Raw genomic sequence first — 22,753 nt, 5'->3', positions numbered from 1 at the left:
AGAATAGGTTTTGTCCAGAGACACCTTGCTGTAAGCTGAATGAACATCAATGTGTGGTCTGTGTTCTCCACCCTGCTTTCCACTGTACTGCCACTCCTTAGCCAGTTCAACTATTCTGAGACGTTGTTTCTATTGTCCTTATATTCCTCAAGCTCTTCTCCCTAGACACAAGCTAATACTAAAGGGCTGTTGTTCGGGCTTGTGAACAAAGCCTCCTTGAAACCCAGACACAGGTACACTTTTCAAGGTTTCGCATCTTGTCTTTTCGCTCCTCTATTTCCTGCCCTATCACTTGCCCATTAAAATGCATGCTGCAGTTAAAAGAGATTTGCATTTGGTTCTACAAAATGAAGAATTCATAAGTTGGCTTTTTTTTCCCCTCCTAACGAGAATCCATATTACTTGGAAAGGGAAAGGCCAAAGGGAAATTATTGCTATTTTAGACAGCAGCATAAATTTTCTTCCTATTTTTAACCTAGCTTTTAATTTAATAAGTTTTATGACCCTTATATTAAGTACATATGTTTTACAAGACATTGTGTCCCTCGAGTCACCCTGAATTTGCTCTACTGTACTAGAGTTAAGTGAATGAATACTGTGTTTCTGATTGAAGTTTCACCCTGTATTTGATCCTTATAATATGCCAGGTAAACCTTCATAAAACAGAGGTGCAACACAATTTAAAGGCTATTTAAGGTTAACATACACTGGTTTAGAAGAAATGAATGAATGGGTGTCCCTTTTAAGTATTTTGAATTTCAGATTTCTCTCCCACTGGTACTGCAAAAAACAACTAAAGACATAGAAAATACTGGAAATGATCTCTGGTCTTCAGAATTGGCAACTATGGAAATGGTTGGCCAATGCAAAGGTATATTTTCTTCAGATTAAACCCTCAAACTCAAATATGGTTCTCTTTTTGGTAATCTGAAGTGACACTAATTTCCTTATACAAGATGCTTCTGCTCATTTGAAAATGAGTTTGATGCTATTTAAACATAAAGAGGGTCCCATCAATCCTAAAACAAAGATTACTTGACTAATAATTCTGGTTATTTAAAAGAAAATTGTGAGTTTATAGCAGAATGGAGAAAATCACCTACAATGTTAGTGTGGAGGGACATTGGTAGTGAGTAGTTAGTTCATAAGGAGATAAATTTTCCTGAGTTCATATGAGTGTGGGGAGGAGCTGGAGGAGCAAAACTCAAATTTGGGCTCAAAGTCAGGTGTGTAAATATTACAAAAATGTAACAGCCTTGCACTGGTGACAAAACTTGTTTTTCTAATTATTAAGATGTAACAGATTTTCACATTCTACCAGAGTACTATACAGGAGTTATTGATTAGCTGAATATTCATCAGAAAAATCTTTATAATGTAATAAGATTTGTTTTGAAAGATGCTTTATAAGTTTTCTGCTTCAGTTCAGATTTTTAAAATGATTTTCCTATGCATGCCAAAGTTCAGTAAATCAATAGCCTACTAAAAGTGCATTTTAGGTCAATGGATTAAGGGTGATACAAACTCAAGATGGCAAAAATTAGCCTTTATACCACAATTTCAGATTATGTGCCAGACTGTGTAACTGTGTACACTTAAATTTAGTAATGTATCCAATCCAAGAAGTCATTAATTTCTTTCCCATTCATTTTGTTTGCTTTCGTCCTACTTCAGTGACTTTGAAGGACATTACTTCAGTGTAACTGGTGAGTCAGTACAGCCTCCCTCAAAACTCTATTTAAGAATTGATGTTTATTTCACAATCATATACAGGCTCAAGACTGGATATTGTTGTCCTGTGATCCTATTGTGGAAAGAAACTATCCATTATTTTCCAAAGGAAAGAATCTCAGCTTTTCTATATTTCTTTTCAAAACTAAGTGGCCAATATATTAGACCTGTTTGAAATCTGTTTAAGTATCTGGCACCTTGGAGGTTGTTTGCCTTTAAAAGGTTTTTGTTGTTGTTAGCTTTTAGAAAAAAAAAAAAAAAGGAGGGTCTCTAATATCAAGAAACTCTGGGTCAGTCCAAGCAACCACATTATGGCCACATGGCTGAGAAACACAGGTTAGAATGGAATGTTGGCATTACGCTCCAGAAAAACAAGGCCTGACCATTTTAGCCCGTCACAGGGAACTCCTGGTCACCTCCCAAGGGGCAAATTGATGTCAAGTTCTGCTGTCTGTCAGGATTAAGTGCCTGTTTGCTTTTTCACTAACATGTGGTTTGAGAACAAAGCAGCTCAAATCTCCTCAGCCCCTAACAAAGCATCTCAAATTGCTGAGTAAAATTCCTTAATCCCCCATCTTAATCTGAAAACACCAGCAGCGCCTGGTAGAACACTGTGGTCTCCTTTTGTACTGCTCTGCACTCCACCCACCCCCATCCTCCCCATTCCTGACCAACTCCTCCTCAGCGCGACCGTTCATATGTGCATTCAACTTGCCCCGAATGCGGTTCTTCAATGGAATATCATTACATCTGAAATCAAGGTCACTTATCCAAGATCGTGCCGACTCTAGTCATTTTTATTCCTTATGCACTTCATCATATGATTCATTATGCTGTACAGTAGGAACGAACACAACATTGTAAAGGAACTATACACCAATAAAAATTAATTTTAAAAAGAAGTATATGGGAAACCTCTCTACCTTCTGCGCAATTTTTGCTGAGAACCTAACATTGCTCTAAAAAAATAAAGTCTAGGTTGTTTTTAAATGTTTTTTAAAAAAGGGAAAAAATAAAGATCATCACAGAGAGATGACTTAACCACTTTCACATAACCTTAAAGGTATATGTATGCAAAGAGTATTGTCATAAGTTTCAATGGACAGAACTTAATGGCTTATTTGCAGTATGTCTCAACTCTCAGTCAGAAGTCAAAAGGATATGAGGCTTTTACGTACCAATTTAGAATATTTTTGCTAAGGTAAGAGAAGGAAATAAAACTAACTTCAATGACTGGTTGGAAACTATGAAACAATCTCTGTTAACATGTGGCAAATGAATAAGCAATTGGAAAATATTTTCCACTATGTGCATCTTTTCACTGCTTATTAAGGATCAAGGTTTTATCTCTTGACTAGAGTTGAAAGGCTCCAACCTTTTGCTACCTGAATTTGCAGCGTTGAAGTCTGCAAGTTGAAGTACATAAAACCTTATTTTCTCTTAAAAAAAAAATGCCTTATGAGTTCAATACTTTATTTGGGTTGTATTTTCTTACCAACTTCAATTGAAAATAGGATTGGTAGACTTTTCTTGGGGAAATTTTTTTGGGCAGCTACTAAATTAAGTTCTGGTCTTGGGGAAGCTGAGATTCATGGCAGTTATCTTTGTTTCTATTATTCTATAAGAAAGTTGAACAAGCGTCACCATAGAAGATAAATAAAATCAGAAAACTCTACTCCTTCACTCCAAAAATTTTATTCAGTTGAACACCAAGTTAAGACAGATTCTGATCTAGTAGGCTTTCACTCTTTTCCCCTTCTCTTTCACTAAATCCTCCTCCCTAGCACAAGTAAAGTGAATAACACTCCTGTCCTAGTAATCTTGTACTCTGCTGCAGTATGTATATCTCTGAAAAAATGGTAAAAAGCTTCATAGAGAATATAAAAATAGGAGAGCTAAAACTTCCCAGCACCACAAATATCTATGAAAATAGCACCTGTGCTATATTTAATAGTATCACTTTCTCCATTTCTCTTCCTGGCATTTTACTTTGTACAAAGTCAGGCAAAGGGATAGAGCAAAAGAAGAGGGGAAGCATATACAAGCACCCTCAGTTCAGTTCAGTCACTCAGTCGTGTCCAACTCTTTGCGACCCCATGGATTGCAGCATGCCAGTCTTCCCTGTCCATCACCAACTCCCAGAGCTTGCTTAAACTCATGTCCATCGAGTTGGTGATGCCGTCCAACCATCTCATCCTCTAGGCAAACATTCTCGTTCTAGTTCAAGCTTTCAACTGTCCGATTGAGAAGTAAAGTTCCATCAGAAAAAAATAAAGTATTGGAATTCAGATACAGCACATTTTTCACAATAAATTCAGTCATTCCTATAACACCACTATTTAAATAGAAAAAGCACCCTCCTCCCAATTCAAGAATGATTATCCTTTACAAATATCAGATTTTTAAGCTCATCACTTTAAATATGAGGAAAATAGACAATCTGGACAGTTGCTGCAGCTCCTAATTCATAAATCATCAAACATGAACCTTTCTACCTTAAGCCCAGGGTTGGAGACAATGACCTTGGATGGTCTAAACAGAACAATAATCTCAGAAAATCTTCACAGTACATTACATAATACATGGGTAAGAGCATGGACTCTAGTAAACCTATCTATGTTTGAATCCCAGTTTTCCTGCTTCCTGTGTAGAAGCTGTGTGGCCTTGAGAAAGTTACCTGACTTCCCTGTGCCTCATTTTCCCCTACAAAATGAGATTACTAGTCATACCAAACTCATATAAATATTAAGTGAGTTACTACTTGTAAACTCTGCTAGGGGAGAGACTGAATTTTTTTTAAATGTACACCTTTTTTGTTTGAAAATAAGATCTTTCTTCTACTTTATTCAAAGAAGAAAACACTTTATATCCTAAGGTGACAGCATGGGAAGAAATGAAATAAACTGGTAGAATAAGGTTTTTTTCTAGTTAGCCTTACCATGAAAAAATAGAGAAGAATATGCAAAGGCAAAAAATTTTGCAAATGTGTGAAATACATGAAAAAAAATATAGTTTTAGAAGTTCAAAGGGTTTAGGAAAGGATATGATGTGTTTCATGTTTTAATAGCCTACCTTAGTTGTAACAAATAGTTCTTTGAGAACTCTTGATTATTCTAAGCAAACTATTTTGTTAAATAAGCTGTTGGATATTTAGGTTACATCTACCTTGGCAAATATTTATTACCCAGAGTTGGAGTTGAGCAAATAAATGCCATATTTTGGAATATCTTAACAACCTGAATTGAGATCTCCAAACAAATATTTCTGGTAGACTTTTTTGTTTGTTTGTTTTACAAATAGACATGCTTACCTTAAGCAATGAATAAAATGGGCACCTGGGTTAACTTTTCTATAAAGTTTTTGACAGGCTTTCTCATATACCCTTCTAGCTGTCATTTAAATCGGCATTCCTGGTTGCCTCAGTGAAATAGTCATGAAAATATTTTCCTTCATTCAATCTTTTAGCATGTATTCACTGAATCTCTATCTGTGCTAGAATTTAGTTAGGTATTTTTAGACAGCAGTGAACTAAACAGACACAATCCATGCCCCAAAGCATAGAATTGGCAAAGATACCTTGACAGCAAATGTACACCCATATTGGAAAACATTCTCACCCCTACTCTTCCAACCTGGATGTGTTTGTTCAGTCTCTTCAGGAAAAGGTGTTATTTGACTGGGCAATACAATCTGTGAATTCTCAAAACTCTAGTTAAGAGATCTGGGTAATGTTTCAAGGCATCATCTTGCGTGAGCACAGCCAAGCTCCACAAAGCTAAGACTGAGTGAAAAACCATGAAAAGGTCCTTTAATATAGCTCAACTTTAACGAGAGTTAAGGAATGTCCTCCATAGTCTAAAGGTAACTTAATATTTCATTGATTTAAAATTTTTTATAAAGGATAAAGTTCAGAACAAAAGATGCTACAAACTGCATATGAACTGCAATGACATCAGTTAAAATGTTAAATCAGTTAAAATGGAAGGAAGAACTGCCACTGGAGAGGGACAAGGCAAGCAGTCAAAGAAGAGATTCTCTCTCTCTCTTTAGTCACTAACTTGTGTCTGATTCTTGCAAGCCCATGGACTGTAGCCTGCCAGGCTCCTGTGTCCATGGCCAGGCAAGAATAGTGGAGTGGGCTGCCATTTCCTTCTCTAGAGGATCTTCCCGGCCCAGGAATCAAACCCAGGTCTCCTGCATTGCAGGTAAAACGTTTAGGAGAAACTTAAAAAATTCCTCAGGTTATGACTCTTCTGTATAGGAATTCTTCAAGGCTTGATCCAATTATGCACTCATAAAGCCAAAGCCAAGGATACCATTCTCAGGCTCTCTAGTTAATTTTACTATATCTCATAGGTATAAATTACTCCTAACCTGAATAATCTTTCTAAAAATATATTTGCAGTCACAGCCAACCAAGGAAAAGATACCAGTGAATCAATCTCAGTATAAATTGATCAAGCTTTCAAAACATATTTCTTAAGAATACCAAGACTGTATAGTATGATTTCTTTTGGAAGAATTTTTCTCTGTTATGTATAAGAAACAAAAGTCTGAGAAAAAAACACAAAGAAAATAATGGTTATCTGTTTGAAGCATTTCCGTCCCCCCATTTTCTTTGTCCCCACCTGTATTTTCTGCTATTTGTATTAGCTGAACACTTATGACATAAACCCAGGTGGCCACAACCAAAATGTCAGCTCTGCACATTTGTGCCTGAACAGAGGGCACTTTTATCTCCATCTATGAGACTCTGATTACACAGAAACCTACAAACAGCTGTCAGGCAATGTCTCACATAAATAAATACATAAAAGAATGCATTGTTATATGCAGACATCCATACAAACTTTTAAAAAACCATTATGAATTGCTGGGATTATTATTAGTAACAATCACACATGTCTGATCAAAACTATTGTGATAGTAGTTCTCAAATTTTAAGAAGCATGAAAATCCTCTGGAAGAAAAAAAAAAAAATCCTCTGGAAGGCTTAAACCTCAGTGACTGGGCTACCCTCAGGTTCTAATGAAGCAGATCTGAGGTGGAGCCTGAGAATCTGCATCTCTAGCAGGTTCCCAGAAGATGCTGGTGTTTCCACTCTGACACTCACTTTGAGAACGACCTACGTTATCAAGTTTCTCAGGTGCCACCTGCCAATGCAAGAGACACAGGAGATGTGGGTTCAATACCTGAGTTGGGAAGATACCCTGGAGGAGAAAATGGAAACCCACTCTAGTATTCTTGCCTGGAAAATCCCATGGACAGAGGAGTTTGATGGGTTGAAATCCATGGGGTCGCAGAGTCAGACACGATTAAGCATGCCCAGCATACTTTGCCTGAATGATGAAAGTCCAAGGGTAAGTAGATGGCTCTGTGTTCAGGTGTGTTCAGTTCTACTCTGAGGAAGACAGTGAACAGCTGTTCTTCCCCCTCACTGGAAAGAAGAGAGGAAATGGCATTAACCTGCATGAAAATGATTTAGGTTTACTCTAGAGGGGAAACGTCCCTCCATAATGGTTATTAAGCACTGAGACGGGCTTAGAGGGTTACTAAGAGGAAGTGTTTGTTATCTGTCTCCCTCGAGGTTTTTAAGAATTATAGACCTTACTTGAATGGAGAGGATGACAAAAGAGATGATATAAGAGGCACCAGCTATTTTCTGGGAGACCCAAACCCATTCCACTACCTTTTGGCAACCAGGGATAACTAAATATTTTCTTTTCCTCTGCTCCCCAAATAAAGCAACATAAAATTGTTCTGTTTTTTTAATTCTCACTTCAAGGAGAGGCTTTGAGACTCACATAACATTGAAAGAGTTAAATTTATATGCTTGCCTTGAGACATAAGAACAAATCAACAAGGGCAAGATGCTTTTCCAATTTTCTATTTCCCATATTAAAGTGAAAGTGTTAGTTGCTCAGTCGTGTCCAACTCTGCAACCTCGTGGAATGTAGTCCACCAGTCTCCTCTGTCCATGGAATTCTCCAGGCAAGAATGCTAGAGTGGGTTGCCATTCCCTTCTCCAAGGGATCTTTCCTAACCCAGGGATTTAGCCCAGGTCTCCTCCATGCAGGCAGATTCTTTACCATCTAAGCCACCAAGGAAGGCCTTCCCATGCTAGGTGGTGGTTTACTCGCTAAGTCGTGTCCAACTCTTGAGATCCCGTGGACTGTAGCCAGCCAGGCTCCTCTGTCCATGGGATTTTCCAGGCAAGATTAATGGAGTGGGTTGCCATTTCCTTCTCCAGGGGATCTTCCTGGCCCAGGAACTGAGCTCAGGTCTCCTGCATTGCAGGTAGACAATTTACCCTACTGAGCTATGAGGGAAGCCCTAGGGAAGCACCAGATCAAGAGGTTTACATCTATCTCCTTGGAAGAAAAAGTCCAGACATCAACTCAGTAAAACAAGCAAAAGGTTGCTCTCAACATAGGCTTGGAGCTTCCCGAGAAAACCTTTAGAGAATGAAAACAGATTTAGTGTTATATAGCGCACTCAACTAATTTTCTTCAGGTTAAACACTTCATCCTCAGCTCTTTGCCATCTCAGAGTACTAAGCCAGTCACAATCAGCAGCTGACACTTGCCTTCTGTCACTGGACCTCTGCACTTTTCCATGGTTCTCATCATGGAACTTGGAAAACTGACACACCACACTCCCACCAGCTATGAGAGCTTGGCCACTGGCAGGTGAGATGCGGGGATTCAGAGTCCCATCCACCATTCCCTGCCTGTGTGACCTTGAGCAAGTCATTTAATCCTTCTGTTCCTCTTCTGTAAATGGAATCAACTCTACCTGTCTCCCTGGGCTGCCTTGGAGAATAAATGTGATATAATGTGGAAAGGACCTTAGCCCAATGCCTGCCTCATGAACAGGGCTCAACAAACGTTGTGTTGTGTCTCCCTTCAAAACCTAGTCCCTGAAGCAAAGATGGTCTGAATAGAAGCCATTTGATGGCTCTTAAGTCAAATTCTAGTAAAGTAATGCTCAAAATTCTCCAAGCCAGGCTTCAGCAATATGTGAACCGTGAACTTCCAGATGTTCAAGCTGGTTTTAGAAAAGGCAGAGGAACCAGAGATCAAATTGCTAAATCCACTGGATCACCAAAAAAGCAAGAGAGTTCCAGAAAAACATCTATTTCTGCTTTATTGACTATGCCAAAGCCTTCGACTGTGTGGATCACAAAAAACTATGGAAAATTCTGAAGGAGATGGGAATTCCAGACCACCTGACCTGCCTCTTGAGAAACCTGTATGCAGGTCAGGAAGCAACAGTTAGAACTAGACATGGAACAACAGACTGGTTCCAAATAGGAAAAGGAGTACATCAAGGCTGTATATTGTCATCCTGCTTATTTAACTTATATGCAGAGTACATCATGAGAAACACTGGGCTGGAAGAAGCACAAGCTGGAATGAAGATTGCCGGGAGAAATATCAATAACCTCAGATATGCAGATGATACCACCCTTATGGCAGAAAGTGAAGAAGAACTAAAGAGCCTCTTGATGAAAGTGAAAGAGGAGAGTGAAAAACTTGGCTTAAATCTCAACATTCAGAAAACTAAGATCATGGCATCTGGTCCCGTCACTTCATGGCAAATAGATGTGGAAACAGTGGCTGAGTTATTTTGGGGGGCTCCAAAATCACTGCAGATGGTGACTGCAGCCATGAAGTTAAAAGACGCTTACTCCTTGGAAGGAAAGTTATGACCAACCTAGATAGCATATTAAAAAGCAGAGACATTACTTTGTCAATGAAGATCTGTCTACTCAAGGCTATGGTTTTTCCAGTATTCATATATGGATGTGAGAGTTGGACTATAAAGAAAGCTGAGTGCAGAAGAATTGATGCTTTTGAACTGTGGTGTTGGAGAAGACTCTTGAGAATCCCTTGGACTGCAAGGAGATCCAACCAGTCCATCCTAAAGGAGATCAGTCCTGGTTGTTCATTGGAAAGACTGATGTTGAAGCTGAAACTCCAATACTTTAGCCACCTGATGCAAAGAGCTGACTCATTTGAAAAGACCCTGATGCTGGGAAAGATTGAGGGCAGGAGGAGAAGGGGACGACAGAGGATAAGATGGTTGGATGGCATCACTGACTCAATGGACATGATTTTGGGTAAACTCCAGGAGTTGATGATGGACGGGGAGGCCTGGCATGCTGCAGTTCATGGGGTCACAAACAGTCAGACACAACTGAGCAACTGAACTGAACTGAACTGAAGTCAAATTCAACATTTGTTACCAAGAAAATTTTGTAAATAGATTTTTGGCCAGCCATATTTTCTCCCAGGTCAACAAAACTTTGCTTCAGTGAGCGTCTCTGAATTTCAACTGACCTGACTGTGTAGTGGAAAAAGCCTCTCTTGTAGTGGTATATTAATAAACTAAATTGTTTTGGATGCAATTCTACAATTAACTCCCAATCAACTTTTCCTTTGAAACTTATTTTTACTTTAATGTGTAATGAGAAATGGAGAAATAACTTTGGAGTTAACTTTGGTATTCAGATTTCCCTGCTTTATTTTTTTTAAAAAGAAAATGCTAAGCTCCAATTATTTCAAAAGGGGACTTATACAGATTACAACTAAAACAATAAAACAAATAGCTATAAAATGGGAATGTGATCATATATCTGAAAGCATCATTATGAGGATAAAATGGGATAATTGGTGCAAAATGCCAAGCAGAGTTCATAGCACATAGCTAGCAGTAATTATTGTTATTATGATGGTTTTGAGAATGTGATGAAGTCCTCTTCAAATCTCAAAGTTGATGCTTAGAAATCATTTAATCTTCAGGAAAACCTCTCTCATTCCTTCACCCTGTAAATATCACCTTCCTAGACAAAAACACTTTGGACCTGTGTGACTACATCTACAGCAAATTTTACTTGTTCCCTGACTTCTTTCTTTTTTATTAAGCTGTAGAAGTGGGCATTCGTGGAAAATCTCTAAATGCATTTCTTTTCCATTGATTTATGTATTCCATACTTAAGTTCCTAGCTGATGCTGTGGAAAATTATCATGGGATCATAGTGATTTAGAACTGAAAGGATCTTAGGGATCATCTAATCCACTCCCGTTATTTTGAAGATGAGGAAATTGAGATTCAGAAATGTAAGGTGACATTCCATGATGGTGCTTCCTCAACAAACACCATCAAATCAAGAACGCCAATTCTTCCTTCCCATCCCAACAGACAGGAGCTAAGGGAAGCACTAGTAGGTTTGGGATATTTATTGAATGGAGAGAGTGTTTGTCTTTATTTCCATTTCTGCAGAAGTTCTGTTATTTGTGAGTGACAGAGAAAAACCAAACTTTAAGAAACTTGGCAGAATGGGATTCCATTGGGTCATCTAACATAGCCCCAAGCTGCAGAGGAATTCTGGACATGAGAGACTTGAAGATCTGGGCTTGTTCTTGATCTTTTGACTCTTTCTTCTGTGGATTGACTTCATTTGCTTAGACTGACTTTCTCTGTTGCTTTTCAGTTGCTCAGTTGTGTCTGACTCTTTGCGACTCCATGGACTGCAGCACGCCAGGCTTCCCTGACCTTCCCTGTAAGCAGCCTTAACATAGGGAAAGGACCATACCCATTAGGACCATGTCCTTCTGAATGTAACAGCAACTCACACACAGTAAGGTAGGTAAATAGAGGTTTTCTTTTTCTGACATAACAAGAATTATGAAGGTGAGCAGACTCAGGCTGGTGCAGATCCTTGAGATGTTCTCAAAGAATCAAGGTCCTCCTAAGTACTACTCCACTATTCTGAGCAGGCTGAAGACATTACTCTGTGCGACTTTCCAGTAGAAGGGACAGGAGTGAGGGCAAAAGCCACTTGTCACTAAGTGTGACCCCTTTCATCAGGACAATAATTTTCCAGAAGCCCCATACAGCAGATTTCCATTTATATCACACTGGCCACATACGGTAGACAAGAACATTTGTGGTTCCAGGAGAGTATGAGGAGAGGAAGATTTTCAACTGGGAACATTCCCATGCTAAAAAAAAAAAGTAAGACTTTGTTCATAAGGTAAAAGGGGGGAAATAAACATTGGTAGACAACTTGTTTGCCAACTGGAAAAATGCTATAAAGGGCTGTGAATTAGTTCTCTTGAGCCCCACGCCCATCCCTGTGGCCAGAAGAGTGAGAGATCACAGCCCCAGCTAGAACCACAGGCAGGTTAGGAGAAGATTCCAGCATACGAAGAGCTACAGCTGCCAGATGAAAGGAAGGGGTACACAGCAAAGAAAACAATAGATATGGGAGAGTCCAAATTGCAGAAAGTATTGGTGGCTCAGATGGTAAAGAATCTGCCTGAAATGCGGGAGACTTTGTTTAGACCCCTGGGTCAGGAAGACCCCCTGGAGAAGGGAAGGCCTACCCACTCCAGTATTTTTGGCTGGATAATTCCACAGACAGAGGAGCCTGGTGGGCTATAGTCCATGGGGTCATGAAGAGTCAGACATGACTGAGTGATTAACAAACACTTTAACATAACTATAATACATGTAACATATATATTATTTTGAATATTATTAATAATAATATTGAATAATAGAATACATATACAAAAATTTGCTCAATATTGAAAATGCTGATCATAGTCATGAATTTTGAAAAATACCAAACATTTTCTCTAATGAAGTGCACCAACATACCCCAAAGCCATAGGGAAACCTATAGCAAAAAATATATATATAAATGTTTAACCAAAATATTAAATATATGAGATCGCATACCCATTTGTCAGGTGCATTATTTTATGGCCTACGGGTGAGTAATAGGTCAGTGCTAGGTATCTGCTGCCCTCATCCAGTGATATTATCTTCAATCATGTTAATTAAATTAATATGACCTGCACTAATGAAAACCGCAAAAACCTATTTTGGTTTCTCCCAACACATACATTTTGATAATTTAGTCCTGTCAGGCTTGTGTGCCTCTCAGCACCAGACTCAATGCTCATAATATCAGGGTAATTTTAAGCATTTTCTACACAAAACCAACAAAGAAAATGACTCGTGAACTAAATTTCATTTCGGTTGAGCAGCAAACCAGATCGAGAATTAGAGATTCATGATGACTTTAGTGATGCTTCTGGTTTTATCCATCCGTCTCTCTTCCTTAACATATATTCTTATTTGACATGTTTTCTAAATGATTAGCCACCTGAGAAAATATTTAAATGACCAAATCATAAGGTAAGAAATTTATGGCTTAAATTACATTAAACAAATTCAATATGTTATGCATATGGAAATCAGAAGCATTCAGATTATATTTTTGCCATTAAAATGTGCCTTAAAAATATTTAGTTTCTGTTTTCCAACAGTCTGATTTTCTTTTTGCCTGCTCATCTGATGGCAGATTCTCAGAGTAACCAAGCGAAAACAAATGACTTAGTCCTTGGTTCAGAGAAATAATGGGTTACTAGCATAATTAATTTTATGTTTAATTACTGTAGAATGAAACAATTCAACAATATCCAATCAATCCTTAGAATGACAGAACAGAAGGTCAGCAGTTGCTAAGTCAATTGTTTTGAAAGAGAAATTTATGTCAGGTTCTCTTTTATGTGCTATGGAAAGAAATTGGATAAAAGTGGTCAAGCAAACATTAATTAATTGTATAAATGTAATCTGGTTGTCATGCTAAATCATACAGGCAGGGGATACAGTTCTCAGAATGGTGGGCATGCATCAATTGCAAATTTCAGTGACAAGTCCAACCCCACCCCATTGCCCAGTCACACACAGTCAAAAGCCCTGGAGTCAAATATTAACATCTCTAGTATTATTTTCCTAGTCTGTACTGACAGTTCGTAGAAAGGAGTTGATGGTTCTAGTCCATTTCCTTCCACACCAACCCCCAACACTGGGAGCTGAGACTAACTGAACTCCCCACTCCTGCTGCCCCCCACCACCACCCGGTGCAACTCCTCCTACTGTCCTACTAACAGCAAGAAACTATTTCACAAGAGAGTTTTTTTTTTTCTCTTTTTCTGGTCCTAGCACTGATCACATTTGGGAGCTCATGTAGACAAAAAGGGGGATTCCTGGGTGGTGCTAGTGGTAAAGAACCAGCCTGCCAATGCAGCAGACATAAGAGATGCCAGTTTTATCCCTGTGTCAGGAAGATCCCTTGGAGAAGGGGATGGCAACCCACTCTAGTATTCTTGCCTGGAGAATCTTATGGAACAGAGGAGGCTGGCGGGCCACAGTTCATAGCGTTGCAAAGAGTTGGACACAGCTGAAGCGACTTAGCATGCACACATTGTAGACAATAAGACTAGAGGATATAGAAGGTGGTCCACACATCACTTTTTTAAATTTTTAAAAATTCATTTTCTAAGATTTCCTCCTAACTATTGCTTTCCCCAGCATTTAAAGGTATTTAGATACTCTGCCTGAGTCACGAAACCCCAACTTTCCCTCTGCCATATCTAAGGTATCCATATCAGCATGACTGTATCCTTACCTCAGGACCACCCCTTCTGCCTCTATTATAATGCTTTTGGGAGATGACCGCAACATCCTATTTTATTTTTTTCTCAGTGGTTTCCTTCTGAAACTATAGTATGAAGTAGCCTTTTCTCTGCAAGCTATGGTTTTTCCAGTAGTCATGTATGGATGTGAGAGTTGGACTATAAAGAAAGTTGAGCACCGAAGAATTGATGCTTTTGAACTGTGGTGTTGGAGAAGACTTGAGAGTCTCTTGGACTGCAAGGAGATCCAACCAATCCATCCTAAAGGAAATCAGTCCTGAATATTCATTAGAAGGACTGATGCTGAAGCTGAAACTCCAATACTTGGGCCACCTGATGCGAAGAACCAGTTCATTGGCAAAGACCCTGATGGTGGAAAAGATTGAAGGCAGGAGGAGAAGGGGACAACAGAGGATGAGATGGTTGGATGACATCACCAATGCAATGGACATGAGTTTGAGCAGGCTCCGGAAGTTGGTGATGGACAGGGAAGCCTGGTGTGCTGAAATCCATGGGGTCACAAAGAGTCAGACATGACTGAGCGACTGACCTTAACTGAAAGATGAAGAAGAATTTGTGGCCGTTTAATTAATGGGGCAGGGGAAAATGAGGGAATAGGCTCCTTCATGGAGATTAAAATCAGAAAGTTACAAAAATTTCCCTTGTGTCCATCCTAATGAGGTGGATGAACCTAGGGTCTATTATATGGAGTAAAGTAAGTCAGAAAGAGAAAGACAAATATTGCATATTAATGCATGTGTATGGAATCTAGAGGGATGGTACTGATGAACCTACTTGAGGGGCAGCAATGGAGACAACAGACGTAGAGAACAGACTTGTGGACACAGTGGAGGAAGGAGAGGGTGGGACGAATTGAGAGAATAGCATGGAAACATACATTATCGTATGTAAAATAGATAGGAAGGTAGAATTTGCTCTGTAACACTAGGAGTTCAACCCAGTGCTCTGTGACAACCTAGAGGGGTGAGATGGAGAGGGGAGTGGGAGGGGGGTTCAGGAGGGAGGGGACATGTGTATACCTGTGGCTGATTCATGTTGATATATGGCAGAAACTAACACAATATTGTAAAACAATTATCTTCCAATAAAATAAAATTAAAAAATCCCCCTTGGGGAAGTTGAATTGAAGGGGCATGAGGGAGGCAACAGGACAAAGTGAAGCAGTGAATGTTCTGATGTTTGAGCCCGATACTGCCTGCAGGTACATTCAGTTTGTGAAAATTCACTAGCTGACCTTATAATTTATGTATTTTTTTTTTCTGTTTGTAGGTAGATTTTAAGAAAAAGTACTCAAAAATAAAAAGTAAAGTCTCTGCCATACAGGCCTTGGTGTCCAGGAGTCTGGGACAAAATGTTTCTCTAAGAGGATCTTGGATTCATTATAGAAAATTATCCGGGTGCCTCCAGTTTTTCAGGAATCAGTTAAGGTTCTCTGCACATGCTGAGATGACATTTCAGAACTGCAGCCCACTCAATCAGGTTGACTTGGGCCATGAGTGAAATTTGCCTATTGGTTCATGATAGTAGCAATGTAGTCTTTTGAAGCTGTATCTTCAACACAGGACTTCTACTTGGGAGGCCAGAATAACCCTAAGTTACATGAAAGCTGTACACTGTTACCAGACCTGGGCATGTACCTGGAAGGCTCTATGGACCAGGACAGGTGGGGAGCCCTCATCACAACACACATCTTCCATCTTCTATAACAGCACTGTCATCCAGGGTCCAAAATCTCCCATGATGCTGAAACAGTTGTTTTCCCTGGGTTACCACGTGTTTTCCAATAGAAGAATTCAGCTAGTTTTCACCTTCTTAAATACAAAGAAACACTGTGATTACAAGTTTAGTATCTTCAGAATAATCAGTGAATTCGTCCTTCCAGTATTGATTGTTTTCAGTAGCAAAAGGTTTGTCTATAGAAACCTGCCTCTCAGAGTGAGTGGATACCAGGCTGACATCCACATTGCCTGGGCTTTGAAAGCATTATTTATGGTAGTAGAAATGGTAGATGCTCTAAATGAAAAGTTGATACCCTCTAAATAAGTTCAACCAAAACCAGAAATAGAAATGAAGGAGCTGACTAGGTTAAAACCAGTCAATTATATTCCTCAAAAAGGCACTTGATAAGTCAGCCACTAATATTTCTGAGTAAATCTAATTTAATGTTTGTTGATTTATCCAAAGATAAACCATCCTTTCCCTGGAGGAGGTCATGGCAACCCATTCCAGTATTCTTGCCTGGAGAATCCCATGGACAGAAGAGTCTGATGGGCTAAGGTCCATAGGGTCACAAAGAGTCAGACTCGGCTGAAGCGACAAACCATCCTTTGTATGATAAGGTCTTTGGGACCACGTGTCTAATTTCTCAACCATAACACTGCTCATAAAAATACGTCCCTTTGCTATAAATTCTCATAGATGGTATATATAGTATGGCATATTATATTGTTCAGCGTTATATTTCATGGAAAGTAAGAAACCATCCACTATAAGAAGCACAATTACTTTATATAATATCACTAAGAAAGGAAAAATACTAATTTAAAATTTTCGTGCTCTGTGTTTCAAGATACAGCTTTATTTCAAATATTAAAAGGTGAAAATATGTCTTAGATGTGATAAAATATGTCTTTTTCTACTACATTTTCTCCACTTTTTTTCTACTATGGAGGAAAAATATTCTAGTTAATTTTAAAATTCAATAACAATTACCAGTGGACAAAGATTTGGTGGGGGGTTGTTTTTTTAAATATATTAAATTGAACATAAGCCTTTTTATTATTTAATATGAAAAAGGATAATATTGTTTTGCTACTTTGAAAATAAAGTTACTGTCTTCTACCAAGTGAACATAAAAGGTCACAATTCCCCTCTTCTATTTTCTGCAATAGTTTTTGCACTGCAGATGAAAATATGATATAAAATAGAGTGTGTAGAATCCATACAAACTGTAACTTACAAAACACACACTTCTGTGTTTAAGTACAACTCTAAAGCAATTCTATAGCCACTTTACAAAGGCTTAGATACATGTTATTATACATGAGAAGTGCATTTGTGACACTGAATTCAATCGCATTCCCTTAAACTTGATCTTTGAATGTCCATGGCAGAAATAAAATCATTTGCCCTAGTGATAGTGTTCCCTGAAATTAATTTTCCTTTCCACTTTTAATTTAACACATTTCGCTCTCAAGAAAATAAGTAAAAGTCTAAGTTAGAAGAAAACTCAATTATCTGAAACTTGTAATTCATTCTAAATATGAAAAGCTCTGCTTTAAGCAGAAAAGTTCATGATTCCTTTCCCTTTTTGTGTAGGGCTAGAATGAATCCTCTAGATTGGGATTTTAATCCTACAATGATTTTGAAACCTTAGAATAAAACATATATCTCTATGAGACTGAATTTTTTTTAATCAGTAATACTATTTCCCCATGTCCACCAATTTAAATATAGTAAAGGGAAATAGACTGAAATACATTAGGGAAAAAGAAAAATGACCACTAAGATAGATTACATACTTTGTAAGTAGAATCCATTAGAAATACTTTGGTATAAAGCATTTCTAACAGTTTATCGATAGCCCTTTCAGATCATTGTGGATCAAAGCTGCTTTCATTTTTACTGGTAAAATTCTGCATAATTTTATATATAAAATTAAAATTCTATATATTTTATAATTTTACTGGTAAAATTCTGAATAAATACTTAACAACCAAATGCAAAGTATAAATTTTGATTCAATTCTGCATTTTAAAAAGATAGCTTAAAATACATTTTGGAGACAGTTGGGAGAACTGGAATATAAACTATATATTAGATTATATTTTTGCATTGTCCATTTTCTTAGTTGTGTGTTAATGATGTTTTAGTTATATGGGAGGATGCTCTGATCATCACAGGATACAAGCTGAAGCATTTTAGGAGTGAAGAGTCATAATATCTGAATTTACTCTAAAATAATACAAATGCATATATACACACAGAGTGCACAAAGGTGACAAAATATGAACAATTAGCTGAATCTAGGTAAAAGGTGTACAGATATTCATGGGGCTGTGTTTTCTACTTTTCTATAGGCTTGAAAGTTTTTTTCAAAATAAAAAGTTGGAGGGGATATTGCATAAATTCATGGAAAGGCTCTTCATCTGAACAACATTGAATACATGCATTTTTTTTGCTCTTTCCCTCCATTTTGATAGTTGATGTTAGTATGTGCTTCTCTGATGCCCCAATAAAATACTTCTGGAAGAATGGCAGGTCAGCAGGCCTTGTCTTAAGTTTATTAACTGACAGCCTACTTAAAAGAAAATGTTACCTCGGCCTGTTGTAGAGCCATGATTGTCAGCTCACATGGTCAATATGTCATGTAGGGTACACTTCATTAAGGAGTGAATTACTTCGCTTGTAATGTGAGCTAAATGAACGTCAATGTGAGGTTGTATAAATCATAGATTAAAATGTATCACTAATGCAATCAGATAAGCAGCAGCACCATTTGCCCTCCAAAAACAACCCCAAATCGGGGCTTACTTTATACAAGTGGCAGATAGAAAGTCTCTTTTGCACCACAAAGAAACAATTCTGTGGCCATTGAAAGGACTGCTGGGTTAGGTGTAATATTTACATGTTTTGTTGTCACTTTTTCATAGCTGGCAAGATTGAAAATTAAAATTTTTCCAAGGGTACATTAGCTAAGAGAGTAAACTGTCCAGGTTAACATCCCATCTAATGATAAGGGAAACAACCATAACCCCCTGCAAAGGGTCAATCCTAGGAAGCATGTTATTTTGGCAAGATCCCTCCCATGTCCTATGTATTATCAAAAGGCAAATTCACTGTCAAAGATGCTTTCCGAAAATAAGGCCCAAGAAACATGAAACACATCTAATTGTAACACACTTATCCTCGATCAAGTCAATGCATCTCTGTCTCGGTTGTTCTAAACAAGGCAAATGGATTCGATACCACGTTAGTACCGCATCGATATCGATTTGTACCATCAATACCTGGTACTAATCAGGTACCCAGTGACCATGTTAATGGTTTTGAACATGGGACGAGGTTTGGTAAAGTGGACAGAGGGTTAACTCCAGCATCAGATAGGAGGTGACTTTCCACCCCGTGCTGCCAATTTCTGTCTGCATAAGTTTGAGCAGGTCAGTTGTTATTCCTCAAGTTCAGTTCCTTCATCTCTGAAATAGGTATAACAATGCCCACCTCTCTGGATTTTACCATGATTAGAAGCAAGATATGAAAAACAACTTGGAGGGGCCTGACACTTGTTGAGTACACAAAAAGGGGGAATTGCCAATTGTATAATAGCAGTCCATTTTATTTTTAAAGATCTGAATGGTTTTTGATTGAGCAGATTACACTGGTTTAGAGTGAACCATTCAATACATATAGTAATGAGTTTGAAATATTTATTAAGGCATATTACGTACAACGCCAAGTGAGGTAGAAATTTGGCCAATTACTGTGGCATTTCATCACAGCTCAAGGAAGATCTGAATTTTCTGACTAAAAGGAATGTCAGGTAACAGTCAAATACCTACATCATTTCCTGTCCTGTACCTCTCTCTAAGTGAGAGCTCCAAATTTTGGTTGAAGAGGATCAGCTGCTTTGCACTTCTCAGGAATCCAGCATGGGAAAGGAACCCCAACAGTGATTTCCAGAGAAGGGGATCAATTTAGCCCTGAGTTCCAAGAAGTGTTCCCAACCAGAACATTTCTAGAGGGACTTACTTAGAAATTTACTAGGCTAGAATTTTTGTTCACCCTACTTGTGGAATCCTGTCCTACATCCATAGCAGTTCACTATGAAATGACTTTTTCCCAAAGAAAATATAAGCAAAACTAAAACAAATTGAATCTTCTAGAATACCAGGACTAAAACTGCCTTTTTCATGCTGAGATGCACCCCAATATCTGGTCTATCTGTAGACATGCAGAAATTTTTTTTTAAATTTTTATGCAATTTTCAAAGGTTAAACTCCATTTATAGGTGTTAGGAAATACTGGGCTATGTTCCGCACATTATACAATACATCCTTATAGCTTATCTTACACCCAATAGTTTGTAACTCCCACCCACACCCTTATTCTGCCCCCCACGCACATGGGTAACCACAAGTTTGTTCTCTGGATCTGAGTCTGCTTCTTTTCTGTTATATTCACGAGTTTCTTGTACTTTTTAAGATTCTCCATGTAAGTGATATCATGCAGTATTTGTCTTTCTCTGTCTGACTTATTTCACTGAGCATAATCCCCTCCAAGTCCATCCATGTTGCTGCAAATGGCAAGTTTCCATTCTCTTTTATGGCTGAGCAGTATTCCATTTTACATATACCTATATATCACATCTTCTTTACCTATCTGTCTGTTGATAGATACATAAGTTGTTTCCATATCTCGGCAATCGTAAATAATGCTTCTAGAAACATTGAGGTGCATGTATCTTTTTGAATTAATGTTTTTGGGTGGTTTTTTTTTTTTTTTTGATATATACCCAGGAATGGAACTGCTGGGTTCTACAGTAATTCTATTTTTAGGTTTTTTTGGGAAACCTTCATACTGTTTTCCATAATGACTGCACAAATTTACATTCCCACCAACAGTGTACAAGGTGGAAATAAGATTTTTGAAATGTGATTTTGCTCTCGTGGCAGAGGGATAAGATTGGGTAGAAAGACAATGTCCGGGGCTGGACATATGGCAAGTGCTCAGTCTGTAAACAGAGAAGGAAACTGTGCCATAGTACTTTCCTTCCACAAGCCAACAGAGAAAAAAAAATAGTAATTATCATCCAACAAATGAAAAGCTATCTAAAGAGCGTCATTTAGAAAAGCACCCTGGCCATGCAAGTTTACATTTTCAATGTTAATGTAAACTATCCTTAAGCTGGCTGAAAGGTCAGGACAGCAGCTAATAAAATCAGCAGCTGAATTTAAAATAAAGAAATGTCCTTCCACTGCAGAGGGAATTTTTAGCTTGTCCTCTCCTTTGGTCACAGCCTGCATGCGAATTTCTTTAGATTTTTCAAAAGTGAAAGTTGGAGTAAATAAGATGTGAATATTGGAGGCTGAGATCTGCTAGATGTGTTTTTTAAACAGCTCTTTAGATGGGCGAATACGGCAGCTTGATTAAGAGATGCATACCTTGATCATCTGTCATCTGCATGTCTTTAAGCCCTGAGGGGTAGTTTGTGCCAGAACCGGAAAGAAGTATGCCCCAAGAGACTGAGGACAGCACTACCTGGTAATCAAAAAAGAGAAATGAACACGGCATTGAAGAGACTTAAAGAGGCGGGCACAAAACTCATTTGTTTATCCCCTAATATAAATTTCCTCCCAGATCTCGTTCATTTCTGCTATCCTTCTCCTTAGCTGGAAAAGAAATTGCATCATTTCTCTTCCTCTGCCTTTACATCTCCATTTTCATAGGGTGCCCCTTTGCATCCTCACGCATGCTGGATGTCAGCATTACCCACAGCTCTGGACCAGCCCAGAGAGAGGGGGAGGGGATCCCTAGTTCAGAATGGCTTTTGTAGATTTTCAGGGAACAAACCTTAGGAATCCAGAAACCCAGGAAAGGAGAATGCAGATGGGACTGGACAGAGTTTGAGAGGTTTGTTGCTCTCAGCTACAGAAGGCCCTGACCCAAATCCAGCTCCTGCCACTGCATCCCAGACTGGGACAAGTCTGAAATAGCTCAGCAAACCACACTCATTCATTCTCTAGTATGGCTGTTCACAATGGGCTTATGCACATTGTACTTTGCTGCATTTCCTCTTTGGAAATTGGCTAAAATACTTTTGTTTTGCATTGTGTATTTTACATTTGGTTGAGTAAATTTTTTTCCACCCCAGCACATCATGTTACTTATCTCAGTGTAATAACACAGTAGTCTTAATAACACTTAATCAATGAATAAATTATAGAATCCTTTGGGGAAAAAAAGAGTTACAGCAGCATTTATTTAAAATCCTGTGTTCCACATCATTAATTAGGTTGACATAATACCACCTATTTGTTTGAGAAGGTAAACCTGCCTTCTAAGAACAATTCATTGACACATAAATTTTGAAATCTAAGAGCACCCCTCCTCCAAACTTCATTTCTTAACCAAAATCTATAATTTGGCAACGGGTGAAAATGACTGAATGTCAGAAATCTAATAATATAGAGAATAAAAACCAATTATCATCTTACTGCAATGAACAATTTTTATTTATTTATTATAAAATGTTTTAATATATAAAAACATATGAATAACAATATAGAATACCTTTGGGGTCACCATCCAGCAATTAAATACCTGGACTTCCCTTGTGCTCCGGTTGTTAAGATTCTGCCTTCCAATGCAGGGTGCAGGTTCCATCCTTGGTGGGGAAATTAAGATCCCATATACCACACAGTGTTGGGGAAATGCCCTGCCCCAAAATTAACTACTATAAGCATAATTGTAGTTCCTTGTGGTCCCCTCCCAGATGTATTCCTCTCCAA

At 38.3% G+C, this 22,753-nt stretch overlaps 1 protein-coding gene across 3 annotated transcripts in view; it reads right to left on the bottom strand.

Moving 5' to 3' along the window:
• The window catches only part of LOC122441849, a 231,215-nt gene that overhangs the window by 148,473 nt on the left and 59,989 nt on the right, over positions 1 to 22,753 (bottom strand). Inside the window, exons 3-4 of one of the 3 annotated variants that reach the window (XM_043468914.1) lie at positions 22,566 to 22,680; positions 21,407 to 21,503 (exon numbers count right to left, since the gene is read on the bottom strand). The exons of 1 other annotated variant lie outside the window; for it this stretch is intronic. In XM_043468914.1, the coding sequence (XP_043324849.1) occupies positions 21,407 to 21,503; positions 22,566 to 22,628 (160 nt within the window). In that variant the 5' untranslated portion in view covers positions 22,629 to 22,680. The remainder of the gene's footprint in view (positions 1 to 21,406; positions 21,504 to 22,565; positions 22,681 to 22,753) is intronic. One more of the 3 variants, XM_043468915.1, reaches the window with a different exon arrangement.

Source organism: Cervus canadensis, chromosome 5, assembly GCF_019320065.1.
Source record: "Cervus canadensis isolate Bull #8, Minnesota chromosome 5, ASM1932006v1, whole genome shotgun sequence".
NCBI classification, from domain to species: domain Eukaryota; kingdom Metazoa; phylum Chordata; class Mammalia; order Artiodactyla; family Cervidae; genus Cervus; species Cervus canadensis.
This window is presented reverse-complemented; position numbering and strand designations above follow the sequence as displayed.